Here is a 27279-nt window from a genome sequence, read left to right on the forward strand (position 1 = left end):
TAAAACTGACCTTGACCTCTTGCAGAGTGGCTAGGCCAGCCATAGCGGAAGCACCGCACAACGCACAAACACGCTTTCAAGCATTCGACAAAGCCAATAAGTCAACAGGCACACAGTTCGTCGAAGCATAAATAGAGAACACCAGCGTACTCGCTGCAGCACACGCAATCATGGCGCACTCGTCAAAACGAATTACTGACTATCGCTGCCGTTCTTGCCTGCTTCCTTGTACACCTACTCTCAGTCAACAAACATGCAGTGGATAAACGCTACAGCTGTAAAACGCCACACTCCGAAACGGCAAAGCATGGACAACGTTCACTCTGCAGCGTCCTGTTGGTCAACGTTTTCTTGGCTACGACGACACAGGAGCATGAGTGAATCCAATAACGATAGTACGACTGTGGCCGCGCCTGGAGTGAAGACGCTGGCTACGAAGCGTCCGTATGTACAAAGACACAAGAGCATCAGTGGATATTGATGCAATTTGACAGCGCACAGACACATTTGTCGCACCCGATAAAGGCAATAAGCTAATACATATCTAGTCCTGTGAAGCATTAATAGATAACACCAGCGTACTCGCTGCAGCGCAAGAAATCGCATCGCGTCTTTCAAAACAAATTGCTGTCCGTAGCCGGCGTTCTTATCCACTTCCTCGGAACACCTATTCTCGTTCAACAAGCATGCGGCGGATAAAGGCTAAACCTGAAAATGAGCAAAAAGACAAAAGGCATGTGCAGCGCTCATTCTGTAGCGTACTGTGGGTCGGCGCTGTCTCGACTATAACAACACAGGACCATAAATGAATCCAATAACGCAAATAATGACGACCCTTTCTGGATTGGGCGAGCTTGCCAGAAAGGCGGCACCGCACAGTGCAGAACCACATATCGACCAATCAGAAAAAGCCAATACGTTGAAAAATATGCACTCGTGTGAAGCATACACCAGAGTAGCGTACTTGCTGATACGTTCGCAATCGCATCCCTCCCTCGAAACAATTGATGACCGTTGCTAGCATTATTCCACGTCTCCTTGTCGGCATCCCCATACTTGACAACATGCATGAGGTGATGGGCCAACTAAAAAACGTGCATTCTTGCGTAGGGTAGAGGACCCTAACATACTGCCTGCACTGCTTATGCCCCTACGCGTTACTTGTCAGTCCCGCCTACTTTTATCCACGTTCCTGCCTGCTTCTTCGTCCACCAACTCTCACGCGATAATCACGTAGCGGCACCGTACACGTAGCGCCACACGCACTAACTAAAGAGCCAGAATCCACTGCAGAATGTTCTTCTCTTCCCACCTCCATATACAGTTGTATAACACGGTGGGACACTGGATTGGATAGGGAGATGCCGCCGTCCTAACTACAGAAACTGGAGCGGCGGTCTCTAGCGAGCGTACTCCCTAGAGCGAACCATCACATACCCATGCAGCCAGGCGCTGGCTGCCGTTCACCTACTGCCCTATGGATGTTCCTAAAGCAGCGTGGACCAGAACCCGGCCCTTTAAAATCAGTCGTGCTGGTCCCCGTCCTCATGCGTACCAGCACTAGCAGTCCATAGAACCCTAGATTAACAATGCGTCACAATTGTGCACATGTGCCGTTCATGGCGGAGTGAATTTGTTTGCGCAAGGGTCACACGGCTCTCAGACGATTCGCTACTCCACCACAGTGCGTGTTACGCCTGACCGCCGTAGTCACGTAGTCCACCACACTGAACACGCCAGTCTTGCTGGCCCTCCGACGAGACAAAGCGACCACCATGCCCGCACACGGTGCCTTGACGTTTTCCTGTTCACTGAGTTTGAGGAGCGTACAACCTGTTGGTTCTCGATATCCTGACATTCCCTCGTTGACTGTGGCGCTTACTGTCAGACCAAATGGGTGGTTCATTCAGTATTTGGTCTAACAGGGACGTGGTAGGCCTAAACAAAGGTTGGCAGCCCATATGGGTGTCAAGCTAGTGGAGCACTCACGTCCTGGCAGGCCAAGAACAATTTCGCCCAGAGAACTCCTTAGCATCAACTTCAGCATCACACCCTCCCACTGTATCTACTGTCAAGGCGATACATATAACCGAAGCTCTCTCCATTCAGCGAAATTCTGCAAGAATGTGCAGCTCTGCAGCCTGAAAAATTTCATAACAGGAAACATTTCACCCACGGACAGAAACAAACAGCCACATGAACGGCAAACGAAAGGAAGGCACCACACGCACTACCTAAGGCGCCAGATTCCACTGCAGAATGTTCTTCTCCTCCCACCTCCATATACTCTAATAGTTGTATACGTCGGTGCGAATGTGGATTGGATAGGGGATGTCCCTTTAGCCACTAAAGAAGCTGGAGAGAAATTCACTAGTGGACACACTCCCTAGAACAAAATATCATATGCATCCATCAACGCGTATGCAAGTAAACGCAAGCATTCGTTCCCTTTCGGGCTGGCCGCTCGTTTCCATACAACATGCTCTCTGCTAAAACAAGCTAAATGTACCCTAGGTACCAACGTACGTCCTGCGATGCCAGAACTGCCGCAATACGGTGCGAATTCTTACACAACCTATGACAATGCAACAAAAAGTATGTCGCCGTGACCACTGTCTCCAGGAAAGGTGGCACAAGAAGCCTCTGAGGCACCCGCCAATACCGCTTCATCAGGGCCGAAGGTGGATCCCGCCCGTGAAGCGTTCTGGAAATTAGATTTCCTACACTACTCCTTTAAACGTACTTTCTGCGGCACACCAACTTCATGCGTTCGCAGCTTGTCCTGGCAGACCATCAACCACTGCGCTACCAAACATAGCATTCTATGATTATCAGCTTTCTGACCCTAGCGAAAAAGTGGGATAACCCACGAGACTTACCAGCTATGATATACTCGGCCACGTACTAGCCGTGCAGACTTCAGCATACCAGGTATCCCTAGCAGACGATGCATATATTTTTTGGATAGTCTAGTTTTAATTTGCCATCCGAGAAGCAAGTGACCCCCACTCAAGGTTCCCAGCCTTAAGGTGTGCAGACAATGTGCGCAATGCCAATGGAATCGGTAAGTGCCTATCAACGCATGCAATCAGTGTACTATATTTACCATGGCCCGGATATATTGGCTGGCATGTAATAACTTGCATCGTAAACATACTGCGGTCATTGGCAAGCCGTCTGAACATAAAACATACTTTCTGGTCATCAAGCACCCCGCACACGGCATCCGTAACACTCCAGTTGGTAGCGAAAAGGCAAGACAACTCATGGAATCATCACAGACACAAGACCCACTTTCTGATACAATACCCCCAGTAATGCGATTATGCCCGTTTAGCCCAGCTCGACGCCGTACGAATAAAACTGAACTGCATGAACACCATCCGGCGTACCATCTATGCGGCAAAAGAATTAACAACCATACCCGAATTCTGCACTTCATCCTGGGCTACTACTATCAAAATAGCCATTTACCCGTAGTCCAGAATGTCAACTCACCGACTAAGCCAAACGAAGTACTGGACAAAGCACTTGTGGTCTTGAGCAAGTTCAACGGTATCTGAAGACCTAAGCCGCTCTGAGCGCCGCGCTCTAGTAAAAGCCGACCCTCTCTAAAGCCATTTCAAGGCAACGACGTCTCACTCGAGGTACACAGGCCCTTCGACACGTTGAGAGACTAAAGGTTAGCATGCGAAAGGTCGCAGTGCATCCCTCCGCATATGCAAGTCGGTATACGGATTTGGGGAACATACGAGCTAGTTCAGGCCAGCTGAGTCCGCGTGTGTCTTGCTTCACAGGCATCCCCCCGCAGGTGTTGATGCCCATCGCCATTGGCAGAAAGGGCGAAATAGTTTCTAAGTGAATATATCCAAGAAACCTACAGGCTAAAAAGATATACGCAACAGTAGGTAAAGAAACACATCTGCGCTTGTACTATCAAAATACAGTCCGTCTGACCTCCAAGTGTGGATACGTGCGATGCCTGCAAATTCTTTTCGAGCGGAGTGAACAGATACAGCGCAAAATTCCTTCTTATCCTGGGATCAGGGAGATTAAATGATCATTAGGAGCGAGTAAACGCGAATGTGCATGGGGTTGCCGACGCCATCATCGTGCGCCGTCAGACGCGTAAAGGCGCAAATAACAATGCTGCTACTTCATCCTATAAGCTCGTGAATCGCTTAACAGCGCCGACAATCGCCAAACGCGCTAAAAATAGCCCTAATGATTTCACCACGGGATGGCCAGAGAAACGCACCGGCTACGAAGATGTAAGCGCTCAAACACTTTTCGCCTCTACGTGGTGGAGCGTTCGATTCTTGCCTCAGCCAGCTGCATCCAATTCGTCTAAAGAATCACATAGAGCTATCCTGTATAGCTTTAGCATCAACGTAGACACGGACACACGTACGTACAAACACGGGCTCCCACCCACCTAGGCACGCACACCCACCATCCACCCACACATGCACACGCAAACATGCCCGTTAACCCAAAAGCAGTCAATTGGTTTGCGGTCACCTCTCGTGGAGAAGTGGATAAGCCCCCTTCTCTCTCTTGGATTCCCAGCATGCTGCACGTGGCATCCCCAAACAGCCTTGTTTGCGGCCCCCACGACACACTATCTGTGCCACGACAACTCGAGATGTGCACATAATTCACCTCTACTGTCGCAAGTAACCGTACTCTTCCTCTTGCCATCATTGATGGGAACGGCTCTAAGCTCCACCATGACACTTGCAGACGCCTGCAGATATAACCAGGCTGCCGCTAACATCATCCGTGCCTCGTACGAAAGCCAAGGTGGAGGCGACAACGCCCAACGTACAGCCGATTACAAATGAGGCAAGCTCTCTCCAAAATACCGAGCTACAAAGAGCCCCTTCTGTACCTACATGCTGCACATCAGCAATTCGTTAGCGGGATACACCACTGATTTGCAGCGTCATCCTGCTAGATAATCAGCATGCTCCTCAGAAGCATCTGCGGCCAGCAGAATAGAACCCGCCGGATCCACAGGATTCAACAGCAAAAGTGGAATGCTTCAGTTCTGTACGGCAAGCCAGAAGGAACGCACCTTCTTCAAAAGAAATTGTCCACACCCCCCACCCCCAACGGGCACTTCGGATTCGACGCGCCAGACCTACCTGGTCCACAAAACCCCTGTATGTATGGGTACTTTACACACTGGGATCTGCCAGACCTTTATTAATTGCAAGTATCGAAAGCTGCTTGCTGGACTTAGAGAACGCACTCCCTGGGCCATTGAAACCCTAGCGGTTGCCCACGCACAAAGATGCAGGGCAGCTACACCAAAGTAATAACATCTGTTCTTGCAAGCCATACGCAGGCGACAATGCGATGCCGGCCAACATCTATTCTTCTTCAACCAGCGGCCATTTGAAGCAATGCCAAACACGGGAAATTACACAATTAGAAGCCCACAATGCGGCATTCAGAAAAAATTGGATGAAGAAGCTACACGGCTTGAGCCAGCAACATTTCTTGCGTGCAGAGCTCCCGAAGAAGACTCAGGCGGTGCATCGAAAATTGAAGTAAAACAACCGTCATGCATTCGTCGAAGGGTAAACTCACAGACTGCATTGTTGTTGCTGGGAAACTAAGAATCCATAACTCTTTGAGGTCCCCCCTCAACACGCCGCCCGACTGGTCTCTATACTAGCAATCCCAACCCAAACGTCGAAAGGTTTGGTAAAGGTGACTACTAGCCAGTTGATAAAGTATCCGGGAACGAGACCTTGTGGATGTGCCCAGGGACTCTTGACCTCTCGTTCGAATGACCCAGTTGCTTCATCAGTCACCGCTCACTGCCTGAACCGTCAGAGGGCAGCCGGTACTTTGCAGATATTTTGCTGATGCTGTATCTGTCTACTACTAACCAAATGCATCAGCTTAACCCACACAATCCCTGATGCCCCGGCAAACATGTCGTGGAGGACGTGAGCATACTGCCTGTGCAACAACCCATCCTCCTGTCACGATATCCAGCGCTCGGTACACAACTCCTGAACGTCACTTCAAACATACCACTGCAGCTGCACCAGAAAACCACAGCTACCTATGTCACCCATTCCATATTAGGGTGCCACTGCTGGCTAGGTATCGAGTATCATGACGCGGTACGGCTCAAGCCGCCTGCGCACGCAATAAAACGCGTAGTCAGCTTATGAAACGTGAGAGGTGCAGAGCTCACTGCCTGCGCCATGGGAGAGAAAGGACTAGCACTGTAAACATAGTTTAAATCTGCTTCGACACAAGGATTCTAGGCAGGTCTAAGGGCAAGCAACTGCTGCTTGCGCCATGGAAGCCATCTACCATTCAGAAAGATGAAACCGTAGCAGCGGACGCACGGCCTGTCACATCGACGAATCACTCGCATCCCCTCGGGGCACTTCGCAGCGGTTTACCCAATGCATCTACTTGGACCGCGTTTTCGGGAAAAAACGATGCTTTCGTTTACACGACCCAGCACCTCTGAGATCAGGAGCCAGTGCTAGGAGCCACTTAGCAGGCATCGGCATGCATGAACACTGTGATGAACCGTTACAACGCAGATGGATCTGCTTTTCGATAAATGTTGCCCACGTGCCAACGTACTATCTGTGAAGCAAGCAATGCTGTCAACGTCTCTGCTATTCTGCAAATGGAGACAGGCGCAACGCACCAATGTAAAGCGTCTATGACAGCAACCGACTAGTAGTGTTCAAAGAAAACTGGGGTATTCCACGCTGTTAGTCCGGCTACCGAAAAGGACAGCGTGTTTGTGAAGTCATAGTAACACACAATCTGCGTCCCGCAAGAGGCAGATACAACCTTGTTCACCGTCGCAAAGCGTGCGTGAACGGGACTCTGTTATCCTCGACAGTGAGCTCCTACTAGCAAGAGTGTCTATCTAATACAAAGCGGCTTACCATCTAGGGGCCGCAACTTGCCGTATTGTGTTCTCCTTGCAGCTTAGCTGCTGCTATCACATATCCAGCCACCTTCGATAGCGCAAAATGCCGGAGGAGGACTAGCGGCTCAAAACATCCTCCCTTTCGAGGGCGGTTGAGCGCCCCGACAAGCGACAACATATTCAACAGCGCCTTCACTGCTCAAATGTCCATTTTGGCTAAGCAGCAATGGCCTTAAGCAACCAGGCGTAAATAGGGGCTACGCGAATGCCAGGCGCACCGACTAAAACAACACACGCTTCCAACAGAAGGAAATCTCAGGAACAAAGTAGGTCTACACTCAGAAAAGACTAACCTCTGTTGTATCAATGCGAAGGTACACGTACGATCTACTCCATTGGTTCAGCCTGCAAGCTTGCGTATTAGTGAATATTAACTCTTCGCTTGTTGCCCCCAGTTAGTGCATCCGAAACTGGAAAACTGGCTACTAGCGGGTGCTACAATGGTAGTAGCGCACTGCCTGAGCGGAAAAGAATTTGGCCTGGCAATTCCAGCTTCCCAAGGGAGCTGCAAGATGGATTAAGCACAAACCAGATAGTATGAAGGCTCCAGTGTACTCTATCCTACGTATATCCTCCTCCGTGTAGGAAGCATTGCCCCCGAAGAAAATATCATCCTTCTCCAAGAAAGCCTGCCCGCATCAAGCAGTATACCTCCTTGATACCAGCGGGACCGCCCATGTTGCTCGCTGTGTATGTGCTGGGCCAAAACCTCTGTAGTGGAGGAAAGGTGCGCTTGTTTTCTACTGCAACACCAACAAACCACCGCCTGCAGCCTTGAGAGCCAGCTCACTGCCTGCGCAGTCACCTTCAGGTGAGCGTATGCCTTTGCGTGGGCTTCTGCGAGGAAGTTGGCCAGGGTCGCCGGCCGCCAGCAGCAATTCGAAGAGCTTGCTGGAAGAACCTTACTTGCTGTGCAGAATCGGCGCATATCAGTAACCGGCTGCCAAAATCCAATCAACATAATGAAGCATACCCACTCTAAAACGAGGTGAATCTACGAGACATCCACAGCTTCATACATTTCCAAAGGCATACATTTCCACAGGACCTGAGATCTGCAAATGCTACTAACAGCTCCCCCTAGACTGCAAAGTGTGATGCGAAATATTCCACCATGTAACCGACGCACTCCCTAATGCACGCAAATGGCCAAATGTGGCAGTGGTCACCTGTCATTTTTAGACTCCCACCCAGACAGTCCACGGGCGCAAAACTATCCATACGGGGAGAGCAAAATTAGCCCACACTGGGGACGCACCAACTGTTTGAACCAGCCTCGTGTGCAAACACTGATCGGAGAACGTACACCCGCCAGTTCCAATACCACAAAATAAATACGCTGGCACCTCAGGCTCAAAGGAGAACCAAGGGATGCAACTCCACCAGCCTTCTCAGTCCACCGCTAGTCGCTTGGAGTGAAACGCCTCCTCTGTCTAATTCAACCAACTCATTTCACGTGCAGAGTCGGCCTGAACATAATATGACCAACACCACTTACAGATAAATTATCTTAGAATTAGCAGGTATGTTAATTCGTCGCAAGCGACCGGCACCTGCGGACGCCTGCTCTCACTTGCAACATTGCCATCAGCAGCATTTCACCAATTCCGGAAGAGGAAACGTACGAACTGACAATTTTGACACTCGCAATCTCCTCTCAAAATTCACCGAGCAACTAGGCACAAAACGCGACCAAGCTGGATAGTATTGCGAAACGCAGTCCACGCTGGTAATCCTGATGACCATGTACGATACACTTCCTGTTTACACCTAATTCAAATGGCTCGAAAACGGACACAAGAACGTCCCCATTTCAATTCTATTCCAATGCACTAATCGCCGTCGCATCGTTGGTTTTGGACGCAAAACGTTCCCTCAACCTTTCCTCGATTTTGGAAGGGGATGGGGGACTTTCCCATCACCACGCCATATTTGATTGTTGAGCATCTACCTGTGCATATGGTTCTGGCGCTAACGCACTAACTGGGGCAAGCCAGTTATGTCAGAGTTCCCCAAGATAAATTAACACTGCTAAACCTGGCAGCAACCCTAGCGCTTCTCAGCGAGGAAAATCAGTCAGCATACGTCCTGCTCGGGTCCAGCCTTATCCAAAGAGAACTGTAGGGATCCATCACAGCTGTTTCCTTCGCGACTGGTGATTCATGTTCCTGTGGAAGGAGGAGCATGCCCCCACCTGACAGTCTAATAAACGACGACGCAATTGCCCCTCTCTTTACTGTTTGTGAGCTCTTATCTGCTCTAGCCACTGATGCCACACCTGTGAGCATTTCCTCCAGCCTGACGCAATCACAAATCGGCCATAGGGCAAATACTATCCTAGAGCATTTGACGTATTGTCAAAGTTTCAACGCTTATAGTAAGGTGCCACGAAATTCACCGAGTCATTCCATACCTTCCCATACCTCCCTTCGAAGGCTTGGGATGCCGTCGAAGCATATGCACAACTGGAATTCCACACGCACGTCCTGCACCGGTGTTGCATACCTCTGCCCACAGCTGTGCTTTTAAATAAACAAACGGAGCTTTTTTACGCTCACTATTGTCTACCCTGAAAAGTTCAGTGGAAAATAGCATGCGCAATATTCCAACGCAAACCCGGACGCCAGGCGAGCGCATTCATTCCCCACTTACGCACTTTATCATCAAAGAGCGCAGACACGCCTCGTGAGAATTCTGTATGCTCTTGCCGCATCCATACCATACGAATACAAAGCGCATCTCGCTAAAAACTCGCACTTTGCAGACACATGAAATTAGCTGGACGACATCTCTCCAAACGGCCTTCTTGCAATCGGTTAAACAGGGACAGCAAGATGTCTTAGCGAACCCGCTGTGCTCGTACGAGAATGAGCAACGCTGCCCACTCATGGTGTGCAGCGATCAACGTACTCTCTACGCCGCAACAATCAAAGTCGACGAGACGCCCAGCACCCTCCCACACCAGAACTATACACCCAACTCAAACAGCCCCTCGTGAATTTAACACCACTCCCCGCAAATTACTGAGATGCTTACATGCCAACCCGCCCATATCACGTTGCCGGCAATGACAGGGCAGTTGGGAACGTCACTAGCCTGACAACCCTACGTAACAATCCTCGTGCACATCGCTGTTAATGGCCAGCTGACAGACCTTCAGCTGCAATCAACTTCAAACGCCTCTACTTCAATGGCCATTTGGGAGTACTATGCTAAGGCCGTAAAGAGTATGTTGCCTTTCGCACATGCGGTGCCCGTTGATCGTTCAACTATGGGCTCTGTGTCACCTTATCGTGCACTCTTACAATCAGTTAAACAGGCACAGCAAGATGTCTCAGCGACCCCGCTGTGCTCGTGCCCCGTTGCTTTGTTGAAGCAAAAGGGCACGAGCACAGTTCTCCACTAGTGGTTTGCACCACCTATCAACGTACTCCCTACGCCGCAAAAAACAACAGTCGAAGAGACGCCCAGCACCCTCCCAACACCAGATATATACACCCAGCTCAAACAGCCCCTGGAGAACTTAACACCACTCCCCGCAAATTACTGAGATGCTTACATGCCAACCCGCCCATATCACGCTGCCGCCAATGAAAGGGCAGTTGGGAACGTCACTAGCCTTGACATACCTACCTAACAATCCTCGTGCACATCGCTGTTAATGGCCAGCTGACAGACCTTCAGCTGCAATCAACTTCAAACGCCTCTACTTCAATGGCCATTTGGGAGAACTATGCTAAGGCCGTAAAGTGTATGTTGCCTTTCGCACATGCGGTGCCCGTTGACCGTTCAACTATGGACTCTGTGTCATCTTATCGTGCCCTCTTGCAATCAGCTAAACAGGGACAGCAAGATGTCTCAGCGACCCCGCTGTGTTCGTGCCCCGTTGCTTTATTGAAGCAAAAGGGCACGAGCGCAGTTCGCCACTAGTGGTTTGCACCACCTATCAACGTACTCCCTACGCCGCAACAAACAACAGTCGAAGAGACGCCCAGCACCCTCCCACACCAGATTTATACACCCAACTCAAACAGCCCCTGATGAATTTAACACCACTCCCCGCAAATTACTGAGATGCTTACATGCCAGCCCGCTGGTATCATTTTGCCAGAAAAGCAAGCGCAGCTGGGGAGTTCACTAGCCTTGACATACCTACCTAACAATACTCGTGCACATCGCTGTTAATGGCCAGCTGACAGACCTTCAGCTGCAATCAACTTCAAACGCCTCTACTTCAATGGCCATTTGGGAGAACTATGCTAAGGCCGTAAAGTGTATGTTGCCTTTCGCACATGCGGTGCCCGTTGATCGTTCAACTATGGACTTTGTGTCACCTTATCGTGCCCTCTTACAATCAGTTAAACAGGCACAGCAAGATGTCTTAGCGACCCCGCTGTGCTCGTGCCCCGTTGCTTTGTTGAAGCAAAAGGGCACGAGCACAGTTCTCCACTAGTGGTTTGCATCACCTATCACCGTACTCCCTACGCCGCAACAAACAACAGTCGAAGAGACGCCCAGCACCCTCCCAACACCAGATTTATACACCCAACTCAAACAGCCCCTGATGAATTTAACACCACTCCCCGCAAATTACTGAGATGCTTACATGCCAGCCCGCTGGTATTATTTTGCCAGAAAAGCAAGCGCAGCTGGGGAGTTCACTAGCCTTGACATACCTACCTAACAATCCTCGTGCACATCGCTGTTAATGGCCAGCTGACAGACCTTCAGCTGCAATCAACTTCAAACGCCTCTACTTCAATGGCCATTTGGGAGAACTATGCTAAGGCCGTAAAGTGTATGTTGCCTTTCGCACATGCGGTGCCCGTTGATCGTTCAACTATGGACTTTGTGTCACCTTATCGTGCCCTCTTGCAATCGGTTAACAGGGACAGCAAGATGTCTCAGCGACCCCGCTGTGCTCGTGCCCCGTTGCTTTGTTGAAGCAAAAGGGCACGAGCACAGTTCTCCATTAGTGGTGTGCACCAATCAACGTACTTGCTACGCCGCGACAACCAAAGTCGTAGAAACCTCCAGCAGGGTCTTACCTACAACGCAAAGGGCTTCTGGCCAATCTAGCACCAATTCCCGCATAATACTGAGATATACTCATGCCAACCCGCCTGCGGCATGTTGCCAGCCATGTAAAAGAAGCTGGAAACATCGCCAGTCTGGCATACCAATACAGCAATGCAGTTAGCGTGCAAATAATTGGCTTTGGTCAGCGAACACACCATCAGCGGCAATTAATTCCCACTCAATCCGTTTGCAATGGCCGGAACCAATATGCCTTCAAAAACCCAGGGTGCTACACCTTCCAGGGCAAAGCAAGCACAGGCCTCAGTAGGTCGAGCATCCTCTTAACCAGTGCAGTATGCACCAGCTGGTATCACCCATCAAATAAACCACTGGATTGGCCCTGTCGTGCCTGTTCAGTTCGTTGCTCTGCTACAATCTGCTAATTGGAGCTAATTTCACAAACCATATGACTGTGAAAAGGGTGGCTTGCCGTTTGCCATGGGAAAGTGCCAAGCCACCCTTTTTTTTTCCGCAGCAGCCCCTACACTACTTGCGTTGAACCACAAACTTCAGCTCGCTTTGAGTACAGACTAAAATCAAAACATGATAATAAAATCCAGTATGGTACACCTGCTAGCACACTTTGCCGAATGCATGCCCTTGCAAAAAGTTTGAACGAAAAACAGTATAAACGAACCCTCCCCCTTCCAACAGTGCAAACCCACAACGGCAGTGCGAAGAGCCCCTGGCTCTCTAAGCCAGATGATGCGCTGCAGTCTATGACACCGTCCAACGTTTTCCGTTGCATGGACACACCCCATTAAGGATATACGACAGAAGTACATTCAAAAGATACAGAGGACCGTCTAAAGCAAAAGCACTAGAAAAGCACTACATTCTAGCCGCGCGCTTGCCTCCACTGTGTGCTAGAAACGTGAACCCTACCCCACTGATATAAGCTGGAGAAGTCACGGGCCCCTCACCCACGCCCGAAGCAACGCGCTACGTGGATCGTGTCTTCCGCGCCATTGGTTTCTCGTGGGTGCCCCGCGCACAAGCTGTAAACGCGTGACCGCGGAGTAATCATTACCATAACTATAGGCATGGAGACCCTCTGGGCAAAAGAAAAATTGAGATGGAACGTCTTCGATTACAAAGAATAGGCAACCCTAAAAGTGTGAGCTGCCTTTTAAATCTATCTAGGCTACTGTGCAGGATGCAGGCAACCACGCAGGCAGATAATGCACTCACTATCTAGAGAGAATAAGGCATTTTCCAGAAAATCCCTGGCTAGCATTTCCTGTTTAGGCAGTACTAGTTGCTGAACAGGCAAAATGAAGCCCACGAAGAGTAGCGCGAATTAGTGGCTCCGCGCGAACTGTGACGGCCTCGTGTGCTCCCTTGTAAAGCAGACATGCTAGATGAATGTGTGCGTGGATGGGCCACGATAAACCGCTCGCGCAACCGAAGGGTGCAAATCAGTATATAAAGAAATACACACATGGGTGACTGTTCTCTTACGCATCTTCAGCGGATTGCCTATTCACTTCCACAAACCAAAGAAGGTGCACTCATCGTAGGGCTACCATATTCTTGGGAGCTGTCAAAAGTTCGAGGTCGGACTCACTCCACATCGGCACGTATTGGGCATTCAGCCTTTCATGTAACGCCAGAGCTAGCCTACTGTCTGAGAAAAATAGAATGATCCACCCACTGCTTTCCACAGGATAACAACGAACTCAGAAATACCAGTATCCCCACGTCAATTGCACTCGAATCGTAGCTATTCACCCCTAGGCTGCTCCCTGTTACCTCTTCACAGTAGCGGCTGGAAAACCACAACTCACCGCCTGCACCATGCCGCACACCGGGCATTCAAACGGAAGTGCACGTACCGACCGTCCACTGGTCAGAACTAGGCTTTAACCGACATTGCAGGCACGTACTATCTACGGCACGTCAATAGTTTCACAGGGCCAGAAAGCTCTTCCTCGTTGCATGCTAGAACCCTGATAGAAGGGCCTTTCCTGTAACTTTTTTTGATACGGCCACTCCTCATACAGCAGGGCTTTGAAACGGCAGACCACTGACGGCGGGTCAAAGCGACGGCAGGAGCAATGCCTAGCTCGAAGGCCCCTAAATAAAGGACCTCTAAATAGGTTCCCAATTTAGATGCCTACGTATGCTTTGTAAAAAAGCCACAGTACACACCTGAGGTGAAGACATGTTGGGCAAGAAGCCTATGAATTTGGCTGCTTGGGCGAGATAGTGGACAATAAGCGAACTTTCATCATGCAGTGCTGCAACCAGCATCGTGGATGGAATAATATTCCATCCAGTCCATCGGATGCGCCACTGCAAGAAGGCATTGAAAAAAGCGACGGTTGTGCTTGGGTAGCTAAAATAAAGACACCGGAACCTCAAAGCTCACTCGCTGTTTTATAGAACGGCATTTGAAAGGAAGAGCAAAGTGATGGACGATATGCCCTTGCCGAGCTGGTGGTAGCGGGTAACTCACATTCAAGCCCATTAATAGCCCCTCGTGCGGCCAACATACTCTCTGCCTCATACATGATTCGCTTAGAGGAAGCATCTCTAGGTGCTGTGGCACCTGTGACTGAGACACTTACAAACATTGTGGCTAGCCATATTTTTTGTGACAAAGTACACCACACGCACAGCCTATGATAAAAAGCAAAGCAAAACTCCGGTGCACTTCCTGCCAAAAAACGTATGTTCCGAGAATACCCTGAGGAGATACTGCAATACCCAACACGGGATAGTATGTTTTGCAGCTTTCCATCCAGATCCACCACTCTTGCGATGATACGGCCTTCAACAGGTACCTCTGCCACACCGAGCGTCATGGAGCATCCTAGACAGCAGACCAAGCGTGCTCGGAAACTTTGAGACCATCATAAATTTGCACATTGTCTATTGTATCTGCATACTGAAACGCATACGCCTGGCTTCGCAGGGCTAAAGGTATCGGAGGCGTGCATGGACTCGTCCGTGTTCCACCCACTTTCCCCGCGCTTTGGCGTGCCTGCCCACTCCTCCTCTGGCGCCAGCGTCAACTCACAGCCTTCAACATGCCATGCAAACATAACGCAAGTCACAACTTCGGCACGTCACAAAAGATGGGCCTATTTGTGGCCCGCTAGTATGTGCATGTCACGATGACCTCCTCCAAAGGCTACTAAACTTGTTGCGCCATGTTGCGCCAACCCTGTCAGACGAGCGCAAAGAAGCATACTGCCTGATCCGAACGTTTATTTGAAGATTTCGCCTCGAACTGCACTTTCTACGGACTCGTGAAAGGCAAAACGCCAAACACCAACCGCGATATCCCTTCAAATGCCTTGCGCATCCGAAGGTATGCATGCCAATCTAAATTGTCCGCTGCCTAAAGAAGACACAAACTTTGGTGACGACGCAACGGCAACAGAAGACGCACTCCCTGCGCAAAGAAAAGACCTGTCCCCCCAGAGGACACTCTGCTGCGCTGCTGACCAACGCCAGGCAAAAAATATCTCTTCCAGCTTTCACGTGTCAATAGAAAATTCTGGAAGCTGGAAGAGCCTACGCCAGATGGGACGGCCTGAACCTAAAATAAAACGGCAGATGTGTTGCCTTCCTGGGGAACGCTAACTTCACGGTGCAGTTTGAACTGAAGCGAGCTCTCCGCCCATGCAAACCCATTCCTGTTAAGTAACCACCAGACGAACGCACGGCCTGCAATGTTTTCCGGTAAGGCCATCCCTACATATGGGCGCTCAACATACGCGGATGTGAAGATGCCCCTATCATAAATTTTACACCGATCTGCCCAGAGACAAAACAGTGAGATAAGCGAATGCCACGCTTACAAATCCCCACGCTTACAAATCCCCAGGAGTCTACTACGGTTCGAGTCACCACGTAGTGGGTCTGCATCCCCGTCCCCCACGCACTGGCTGCACCAACGAAACCACGCGAACACGAATAAAGAAAAAACATCATTCCTTCGAAAAAGCGTATGTGAACTGCCCTTCCAGTTCAAAATCACAAAATATGCCTGCTGTATCAATAGTACTGCTTCCACAGGTGAGAGTGTACAATGATTCTCGCCTCTGCCGGAGCATTTCAGACACCCGTTCCAAGACATCTTAATATTTTGAGTGCCTGACCAAGTTTGCAGTGTGACAATATGCACCATGGCACATACTCCCTGCACCTCAAAACGATGTATTGCAAGGCTGTCCAGTGATGCTTCCGAATTCGCAAATGCCCCTATGTCTTTGCTTCCGGAGTTCTTTAACCAGCCGACGTTACCTGTACTGCAGAATCGATGAATATGTCTGGATAGCGGTTAAGAAGTTAACACACATTTTGCGCCTTGCTGCGAGTATGCTCAGTGGAACTTGCCACAGGAATTTCTAGAGGCAAATATACCAGGCTGTATGTACAAGTCTTAACGGGGGCCACATGTAATGTGATGTGAGGCGGTGTTAGATACTGGATTCTGCAGCCGGCAATCATGTATCTACGAAGCGCGGAATACCACGAAGGAAACGGAAACATGGCATGGGCGCACACTGGTTTGCCACAACGGTGACTTGATTGCTCATCACCCCCCGTCGGAACGAGCAACCACCCAAGCAACCGCCCACTGGAAGGAGAGCAGACCCACTCCCTATGCCAAACAGAGACTAACAACGACACAAACACACCGTCCAGTTGACTCTTATACATGGAACAACAAACATGCCAAGACGCCGCAACCACGACTAAGCGGAAGGGCGTGCCGGAAAAGATGGTGCGCTACTCTTACGAAAGCCGTGCATGCTCCGGTGTCTCCAAACTCGCTAATTCGCATTTGCGAGCCAATACGCCCTACAAATGCATTTGAATGTAATCGCTCAAATACTGATGAGCATTGACTTTTTCGCCCTCTCATGCAGCAGACCGGTATTTTCGCTGGGGCAAACGCACAATCTGGACCGTCGGGGCGCCTTCCACCATCCAGCCACAAATGAAATGTACAACCTACACTGCTGCCCTGTTTGACTAGCCAATCTTCTAACTGCTATGAACGTACTGCCTAAGAAAACTAGATTTCCACTTGCCAACCAAGCTTGCCACCGAGCGTCGCTTGCGCATTGAATGTGCACTGGAGACAGCAGGCATCCATTAGCGTTGGCGGACGGAGTTTCACCAAACGCACGTCCTGTGCGTGGTACGTTAGCGGGGCTGAGGATGGAAAACGATGCCCGCCCTGCATGGACACATGCATGGGCCCACTGGCGGCAAGTCGCTGCACGCTTCCCCACTCCACCCCCTAACGCCAAAAGCTATTCTACAAACGTTTGTGTAATGCGCGGGTTAGGCCACTAAGCAACATTAATGAGAGGCACTTTCCCAACGCGGTGCATCCTGTCTCCTCTTGGTAGCCCATCGCTTTTAAACGTGCAACCCTAATGCTGTCTTTCTGTTCTACCAGTTCGTGCGCAGGTCTACAACAAAAGCAAGCTCACGGCCTGAAGAACGTGTTGCCCATACCAAGGAAACCCCTCTGTACGGTACCCGTGAGCAGTAGTAATCAAACGGCCCCGAAATATGAATCTGCCGTTCGGTGCGGCACTTCTCGATACTGCACGTTCAAGATTACTCCATTTGATGAACCGATAAAATCTCACCGCCTGCTTTCACACGCTACTTCGCCAATTTGGTAACCTGGGGCCATATTTATCATCGTTTCATCACTCTTGTGCGGAAAACAATGTATATGCACATCTGATCCGCACTAATTGATGCCCACACAACTTGCGCTGCATATGGCATTATCACACCCACTCTCTAGGAAGCCCGACAACGACTATCAATTATTGTGCAAGTGGGCTGGTCTGGTAAAGCAATGCATCACTTGGGCACAAACTAAGCACCGGCGGCCATCGCAGTACTTCCTACAGGGGTGACGCACTTGCTGTATCATCAGCATACCTTTCTCACGACAGAATCCTCATCTAAAAAGATCCACCACCGGAGCGATTGAAGTCAAGATACAGCTACCGCGGCAGAACCAACCATCTACACGGTTCCTGCAATCTATACTCGCCGTGGGCTAATACGTTTCTACTCTATCAAACGTCGATGGCGTAATTCTTATATCGCTGACCGTGTGGCTTGGGGCCGCCCTGGAGCAGTGCATACACTGCAGTGATAAACATACCAGCTACGTCGTGCGCACGATCTTTATAGACCGCGGAGACTTCTAACGCCAGCGAATTTCCCGGTGCCCAGTAAACATGTTCGACAGCTGTTGAAGTGGAGCTGTGCCTTTCCTCGACATCCGATGTGCCTGTGCAAAAATATACCTCCAACGCAGCTATGGTGGCGGCTAGTAGCCCCGTACGCACAGCCTGTAACAGGACAGGGCTTTTAGCAATGCATTTTCCCCTTTCATCGTATTGCCTTTTACAAATGCATCGCACCTAGTTTGCCTGCGTGTCAAATTCCCCCTATACGTCATTGAATTATTGGGTCACTCCCCGTTCAACACGCTTCTTCATGGATTACCTAGAGTCAGATGTGCACTGAGAGCCTAGAGCCAGATGTGCACTGAGGGCCCTTGCGCGCACACGTCCTCGACGCAACAACAGCCCCGGGGCCTGCCCCTAGGTTGAATTTCCGCAAGGAGCCAAGTCAGTCTTTTCCTTACCAACACAGGCCCATTCTTCGGTATCCCCGCATGTCAGCGGATGGGGCAGGTGGCTACACCACCGCCATCTGCATTGCGGAAAGCAATTATGAATTCGAGCACGTAAGCGGAAATCAATGCTCCTGCACCTGCTGCCGCCGGTTTTGATGCTTTGGGCAACAAAACTGCTGTAGCCTGAATGCGAAAACGCACTCGCTGAGGCAGATCATCGGACAGCACGCACAACCTATGTCACTCTGTGACAGGCCCAACGCTCTGCTACCCATTCCATCCCTACGAATTTCCCGTGAAAACAGCGACACAAAGTGTGCTGCAAACGGCAGAATACAGGATGTAGCCCTCCACAATATGGCACGCACTCCCTGTTCTCCCTCAGCCTACTGTAGACCTGCGTAGCGATGACCAACCCGCCTGTTGGGCCTTGCCTGGCGCCGGCGACTACATTATTATATATACGGACGGCGCCGATGCCATTTAGCACTGCAAACGTCCTTCTGCAACAGAGTGTCCACTTTCTTCGCATCTTGCGGGTATGGCTAGCGCCTAGTCTGAAAAAGCACGGCCTCCCATGACAGCTATGCAGCTACCCTCGCGCTCCACACACTGACGGTGCAGGCTTCACGAGCATAAAGACGTCAACCGACGCACAGCCTGTTTGATCCAAATGACACCGGCGCCAGCCTTTTTTGAGCTTCCCGTCTATAAGCCAATGAAGAGTTTCGTCCGTCTTTCTGGACGGCCTCCCAGCTGTTCGCCACTATTCGTGGCCTACTGTGCCTTCGCTATGCGGCCGCCTGGGCCTCCTCAACTCCGTCTGGGGTAATGAATCCAGCGCTGGACTTCCACAGCCGAAAGCCACCCGAGATCAGCGGCAGCTCAGGCCAACGACACTGTGCAGCTACGGGAACGTCGAACAAGCCGCTGCGAAGTCCTATGCCAACTCTCCCTACTGAGCCGCTAACGAGGCAAACTGGATGTTTCGATGTCAAAGGCGTTGAGAGAAGCATATAACTATGCAAGATCCCGATTTCGGTCGGCAAGCCGGCAGTTTTTCATAAAGGCACCGGGCAATCCAACGTGCCGCAAGGCACACTTAGTTCCCATCATCTTGAAAGAAAAACGGCAAAATTGTGTCGTCCTATACGGCGTACGCCTGTAACTAAAACTTATGAGTCGTTTGTCACCCACCGCACAAACACCAGTTGCACATTCCTTCCAAAATACCAACAAAGGTCTGTCCTTGCCAACGCTGGGCTGTTTGGTGGTGCATTGCTTCTCTGATGCAGGTACCGCCAGGGGCTACCATTCATTTCTTTCCTGCTTAACCCACAAAAAATGCTTGACTCTTACCCGCTATGACGGCAGCGAAACTTACTTTAAAAGCAGTATCTTATGCAAGGGAGCTGGACTCTGCATTATATTGCTTTTATGTGGAGGGTGCGAAAAGCCCACGGCGTCCAGATAAACGCTGCAGAACAGCGTAGCGCGGTGCAATGACAGAAATCATTCAACGCACCAAAACACGCAAATCATCATAAATTAAGAAACCGTACATGCTGTAGCTCGTAAGCATCATGCACCGTGGAGAAAGCCTCGAGATTCACTGACTTCTCTAGTATCCTGCATGAAGCTAATACGACCGCCGAATGGCAACGTATTTAGAACTCACTGTCTATCCAACGCAGAGCCAGTCAGCGGAAACCGGGAGTTGCCGCACACCGTCGCTGCGAGCGTAGCAAGCGGGAAGGCTAGTCCAACTATGGTATCGAGATAAGAGGGGGTCTGCAGTACACCGTAGGGTGTTGGCAACACCCGCATGGAACAGTCAGCAATATCTACCGAGGTGCTTTAAAGTCCTATCAAGCACATGCAAGGTGAGCGAATACACTTGCACGTACCGTAAAATGCTTGCAAACAACTCTGACACGCTGACTTCCTCATTTCCTCTGACTGAGACTTACTCCCTTATAAAGAAAAAGCAAATGAGAAGTAAGCACCGTTTACTTCGAGCAAAAAGCTCTCTGCCGTGAGACACCCCGTACGTGGCTAGTGGTATGCGCCAACTAACACGACGCATGCTTATCGCTCTTCTTTCAAGAAAGGGAGACGCAGGCGCTTGCTCCTGCCTCCTCCAGCCACCGGCCATATTGCAACGCCACGGTCCTTCGTTTGGAACAGTGAATGTTTGATACTACAAACTCTTCACAAACAACGGTGTCGTCACAAGGGAGCCCCTGGAAACGGTCTGACTAACTTCCTGGGAAAGCAGCCACCGAAACGTCCTCTTCAGGGAATCGCGCTGGCCTACGAAGGACCGGATCAGCGAACGCAAAGCCTGTTCGCCAGCCTATTTAGCGTTAACTTCATCGCTGCCTTTATATATGCGTCCCCGAGTACCGTATGAAGCCCTGACTGACGAGCTATTGAAGAAAGCACCAAATTGTTACTTTTGAATAAATACGAAGCCCCATGCATACCGTGCACAAAATATCTGCACCACCACTTCTTGGAATTCAGTAGGGCGCCTCGAGGGTTCCAAATCACTCAACAGAGACGCAACCCTTCGGGGGACAACCGTTACACCTCTTAAGGATACAGAATGACTCAGCAATTGACGGTCAGCACGTGCCGCCCTTGCGGTTGGAAGCTTCTGCCGGGAGTCACTCCCGCCAGTGAGATGGCTGTCAATTTCTACTCGGGAGTAAGCGAACGCCCCCACGGACTGACTGGTACGAAAGCCGAGGCCGAACATGGAAGGTGAGGAATGAACTCTAACTAAATCCCAAAGAGAGACGCCTGAGCCGCGATGCACACATAGCGCAAGCTGTGCTTGAACCCGTTCTACACGCATCGTGCCAAAACGCCCCCATGCACCATCTGCTGTCGGAATTCAGTCAGGCATCCTTAGCGTTACAAATCATTCAAAGGAAACGGAACACTACAAGACTGGTTCTGGAACCGCGGGTCTGGAACCGCGGGGACGATTGACACTCTTTATTTCTGCCCTTCAGAGGTGCAGAGTGTCTCAAAAATTGAGAGTAAACAGTTCCCCTCCGTGAGTTCGGAAGAGAAGAGGTATTTCGGTCGCACGCTACTGCCGCCTGCTGCGAAGCCTGTAAAGGCCTGTATGGGACTGGGTAAGCTCCCAAACGGACTTGCTGGTACGCACCCCGAGGCCGAACATGGATGGAAAGTAGTGAACTCTCAGAATGAATCCAAATAAGCAACACCTGGGACATGGAACAAACATAGAGCAAGTTCTCCCCTTATTCTGAAACAGTATCCGTTTGGCACACAGCGTGCACAGGCCTCAGTCAGTCACGCCTAGTAATTCAAGTCACTCACAAGAACCGTAACACCGTAAGACTAGGTTTGTCTTCGCAACGACAATCTACGGAGTATGCCCGCCTATTAGGGGTGCGGTGACGCTTAGCAATTGACTGGCAGCGTATGCATTCCATTCGACGAGAGGTGTTTCGGCCAGATGCCAGGGGCGCCATTCGCGAAACTGAGTCCCATGGAGACCTTCACAAGCTCTCAAACGCACTGGCTGGTACGAAATTCGAGGGTGCAAAAGAAGTCTCCGACAGAATCCCCCAGAAAAACACCTCAACCTTGATGCCTAAAGCAATATCAGTTTCAAGCACACCGAGAAACATATCTCCGCTCACCACCTGCTCTCAAATTCAGCAGTCACCTGTCGCTTTTCACGCCCAAAGCAGACGGAACATTCTATGCCTACGTTTGTCAAGGCAGGGACGATCGATGCCTTCATGTCAGCCTGTTAGGGGTGCACTATCGCATAGCATTCGACAATCAGCGGATGCCTTTTGTAAGATGCCACTCCCGCCAAGTGAAAAGCCTGGGAAGTTCAACGTGGGATAAGCAAGCTCTCAGACGGACTGGCTGGTACGAAAGTCGAGTGCAATCATGGAAGGTAAGGCGTGAACTCTCAGACTGAATTCCACAGGGAAACACCTGAGGCATGATGCACAGATATCGCAAGTACTGCCGTCAATTCAGACCGATACCCTTTTGGGACACACCGTGAACGAAACCTTTAGCGCACCGGCTGCTCTCGCAATTTAGTCAAACAGGTATAGTGCCTCAAGCCACTCGACATAAACGGAGCACTAAAAGGCTAGGTTTTCATGGAAGGGGCAATCTGGGTGAGGGTTATGTTCGCCTGTTGGGGTTATAGTGTCGCGCAGTAATTAATAATTAGCATTTGCCTTCTATCCGACAAGACGATGTGAGATTTATTCGGTCAGGTGCAACTGCCGCCAAGTGCACAGTCTGGGAATACCTGCCTAGAACTGGATAAGCTCTCTGACAGACTCTCTGGCACGAACATAGAGGGCGCACACGCAGGGAATGGCGCTCTTAGATTGAATAGCACAGAGAAGAACCTTAGGCGTGACGCACAGATAGCGCAAATTGCGCCCTCATGCCAGTGGCGTCAAGCGCGACGGGTGTGAATCTATGTCTGGGATTGAGCAAGCCTTCAGACGCACATCCTGTTACGAAAGCCGACGACAATCAGGCATGAACTCTTCAGCGTAACTGCACAGAGATACAGCTGCGGCGCGGTGCGGATATAGCCCAATTTATCCTTTCATTCTCAAGCAGTATCTTGGACACATGCAGTGCACAAACATCTCCGCGCACCATCTGCTCTCGGAATTCAGCCAATCAAATACAAATTCCAAATCGACGGACGCAAGCGTAACAATGGAACACTAGCTTGGCCGACTCGGATGCAATAAACGTGGCTTATGCCCGCCTCTTAGGGGTGTTGCACGGCAACAAGCAGTCAGCACTTCACCCCTATGCGATCAGGAGATGAGGGGTGTTTCGAAAAGGGAACGCTACGAGAATAGGTTTGTCAAAGCGTGGCCAATCGATGCTGCTTATCACCATTTGCAGCTAACGCCCCCCGCCTTATGACCAGCAAAAGACAGGTATTGCTGAGTGTGAAGCCTGTATAGTTCTACGCTAGAAGCTGGCTGTAAGACGGACTGTCTGTTACGACGAACGAGGTCGATCATGAAATGTTGGGCATACAATGCCCACTCAACCCCACAGAGAAACACCAGAGGTGTGTAACGGTCGCTCCGAGCTTCATTACAAAGCAATGCCCGTTCGACACACAATGTACACAGACCTAGCCGTCCACCATCTGCTCCCGGAATTCAGCCAATCATCTCTAATCATTTAAATCACTTACCAGAAACTACATCACTACAATACTAGGCTCGTCATCGAGGGGACAACCGGCACGGCTCACGCCGGCCTCTTTGGGGTATAGTGCTGCATAACAATTGGCATTTAGCACGCGAGTCCTATGCTATCAGCAGATGAGCGTTTCGATCGGATGCAACTGCCGTCAAATGCGCAGCCTGTGAAGGCCTAGCTAAGGCTGGCCCAGGTGGCAGACGGACGGACTGTTACGACAGTCGAGGTCGATCATGAAAGACACCCCGTGATCATACTGAATCCCACGCAAAAACACAAGAGTAGTATTATTTTTGCGTTTCCTTCTTGAGTATATCCGTTTGATACTCACCGCTCGCAGGCGTCTCCATGCACCATCTGCTTAAGGAATTCAGTCAGTCAGCTATAGCTTTTCACACCACTGAACAGAAACATAACACTGCAGGATTAAGCTCGCTATCAATTGATGATGTTTTTATCCGCCTAGGTTGTGTATACTGTTCCATAGCGGCTGGCAGTCAACATAAGAACCCAATGCGACCAGCAGATGTGCGGTGATTCTGTCGGACGCCACTGCCGTAAAGAGCGCAACATTTGTGTTTCTACGTGGGACTGGGCAAGCTGTCAGACGGACTGGCTGGAACAAAGGCAAAGCGCAATCATGAAACGTAATTAATAAAATCCCAGAAGCAATCCCACAGAAAAACAATTGAGGCATGACGCACAGATAATGCGCGTTCTGTGGGTCATCATAAACTTCTCCGCGCACCGCCTGGTGTCCACAATCAGCCAGTCAGCTCTAGCTTATCAGCAGAACCAGAACACTACAATACCAGGTTCGTCATCCCAGGGGGAATCGACAAAGCTGAATTGGCCGCCAGCGCGCGCCCTCTCTGCGATCCGCAGATAAACGGTGCTCCGTTGGAAACCACTGCAGTCAGGAAAGACGCCCGTAAAGGCCCATCTTAGATTGAGCAAGCTGCCAGACGAACGTCCTGTTACGACAGTCGAGGTCGATTACGAAAGCTTAGGCATGGCCACCCAGAAGCAATCCTACAGAAAAACGCTCTAGGTGTGGCAGATGGATAACGCTCGTCCTGGGCATTCTAAAGGAATATTCATTTTACACGCACGTTTATGTGCTCGTCCGCGCACCACCTGGTTTCCGAATTCAGCCAATCACCTCAACGTTTTCAAGTCACAAAAAAGATATAAAAACACAACAATACGAGGTCGTTTAACGCTGGGACAATCGACACGGCATTTGCCCGGCTATTAGGAGTATAGTATTGCATAGCAAATGGCAGCCAAAGAATGACCGCTACGAGATCAGCAAATGAGAAGAGTTCCGGTAGGATGCTGCTGCCTTCAAGGGCGAAGCCTGTGATGTTCTACCTTGGAAAGGGCAAGCTCTCAGACACACTCGCTATTACGACAGTAGTGGTCGAAAGTAAGACGCGAACTACAAGGCTCAATAACATACAGAAACACCTGAGCCGCGATGTACAGAAAGCGCCTATCTTCCGCTTCATCCTTAAGCAATACCTTTCTGATACGCAGCGCTCTCCTGAACCATCTGCTTGGGGGCTTCGGGAAGCCGCCGGCAGCTTTTCAAGTCACACAACAGAATCAGAACATTACAAAACTAGATTTGCCGTCGCGTGGACAATCGGTGTGCTTTATATTCCCCTTTTTTGTGTATACTGCCGCATAAAAACTGATATTCACGATATGATCTCAACGCGATCCGCAAATGAGAAGTTTCTGTCGGATGACACTACCGTTAAGTGCGCAGCCTGTTAAGTTCTACCTGGGAATGGGCAAGCTTTCAGACGGACTGGCTGTTATGAAAGTCGCCGGTGAACATGAGAGGCATAAACTCGGGCACGACACACACACACACAGAAATACGTTAGGGATGATGCACTGGAAGGGCAAGTTGTACCCTTCATCGTCCAACTGGGAGCCACCACCAGCGTTAATCTGGGTATCCGCACAAAGCAGTGCAACGAAAACGTGTCTCCGCCTGAGCAGGATCCAAAAGTCCTCTGTCAATTCTCTACTCAGCGTAAACCACTAGTGTAAATGCCCTACTGTCACTTGATGTAGTTGTGCTGCATCAATCGGGCAAACCTGACATCTATATCGCATAACTGTCTGAAAATTGTTCACGATGGTTATCAGGGGACGAATCAGCCAGCCGTGAACCCACAAGGCCTACCACGTGTTGAATCAGCATGCCCTCTACACAATGCATGCACAGACGGTGCAGTGGAAGAACAGTAAGTGTAGCAGGCCCACCGTGCCTTTCGTCAAGAGCAACGCAGCCCTACAAGCGAATTCCTGCTAGCCCACATAATGTGCCAATGAAGACGGTGTCGTGCCTAAAAGTACTTCTCCGTCACTGCTAATGCGACTTTCATCAGCAGTGGCTGATGACCGGACGCAACCGACATACTGCTACCTTCGATGAGTAAGCTGTGAGGCCATGAGTCTTCTGGACAGTCCAGCGTAATTATAAGAGGTCAGCCATAACGTTCCTGTTCAGATGATAAAAAAGCATATTGTCAGACGCACGGCGGCGCATGCTATGCTTCTCACCACCGGCTTCTGGAGGCCGAATTATCAGCGCAAGAGCTAAGCAGTGGGGTAAGTGCCGGTACGCAAACCAACCACGCCCAAAAGGCCGAGGAACTTGCATGCATTGGGATAGCAGTCAGGCATTTCACTTTCCCCTCAAATTGTCCCATACAGCGTGAGTGCTGTGCCAGTTGACTTCACGTGCTCTCACGTATGGAACACGCCGATCTCTACGCAGGACGCTCTAGTTGTATAAACTACCTGCTGGCACAGCGAGCCGTCAAATGCCAGAATCTGTTATCATTCCATGCTAAACGCTCAGTACACAAATATTTAGGTGCATTTCTGCCCTTAAGTTGCACAGGCCCCAGCACCATTGTAATGCAGGACAAAATGCGTTTCTACACACTGATAAACCAACAGGAGCGACTACAGCGCTTAGAACGCTCCTTTTTCTGAGGAATTTACTACTCTCCAGACGGCTTCACGGAGGTACTTTCGTCCTGCTGAGTAGGCCAATGCGCTCTATTGTCCACGCTTGAAACAGTGTATCCCATTCAACTGACCCGCTGGTGTAAAAGTCCCTGCTGCGAAGCACGATCAACTAAGCTATACAGGAGATTGGCAAATGCAGCTCGTTACATCACAAGTTGCAAGGCCTGCAGTAAAAGCCAACACAAAAATCAAGCCCAGGACGTAGTCAAACAGTGTACGGCAGAACGACGTCCATGGGGCTGCAGGAACTAATTTCCGTCGCAAGAACTTCGTCATATTTCCTTGTAGAGCAAAC

General features: G+C 50.3%; 1 protein-coding gene across 1 annotated transcript; it reads right to left on the reverse strand.

The window, feature by feature from the left end:
* Positions 1 to 9048: 9048 nt before the first annotated feature.
* On the reverse strand, positions 9049 to 9715 carry EAH_00023080 (hypothetical protein; the record flags this gene model as incomplete). The annotated part of the gene is made up of 3 exons (XM_013393227.1): positions 9049 to 9274; positions 9390 to 9545; positions 9696 to 9715. The coding sequence occupies 3 exons, from the start codon at positions 9713 to 9715 to the stop codon at positions 9049 to 9051; spliced, it is 402 nt and encodes a 133-aa protein (XP_013248681.1).
* Between the last annotated feature and the right edge of the window lie 17564 nt (positions 9716 to 27279).

Source organism: Eimeria acervulina, genomic scaffold (assembly GCF_000499425.1).
Source record: "Eimeria acervulina Houghton genomic scaffold, Eah_scaff173, whole genome shotgun sequence".
NCBI lineage: Eukaryota > Apicomplexa > Conoidasida > Eucoccidiorida > Eimeriidae > Eimeria > Eimeria acervulina.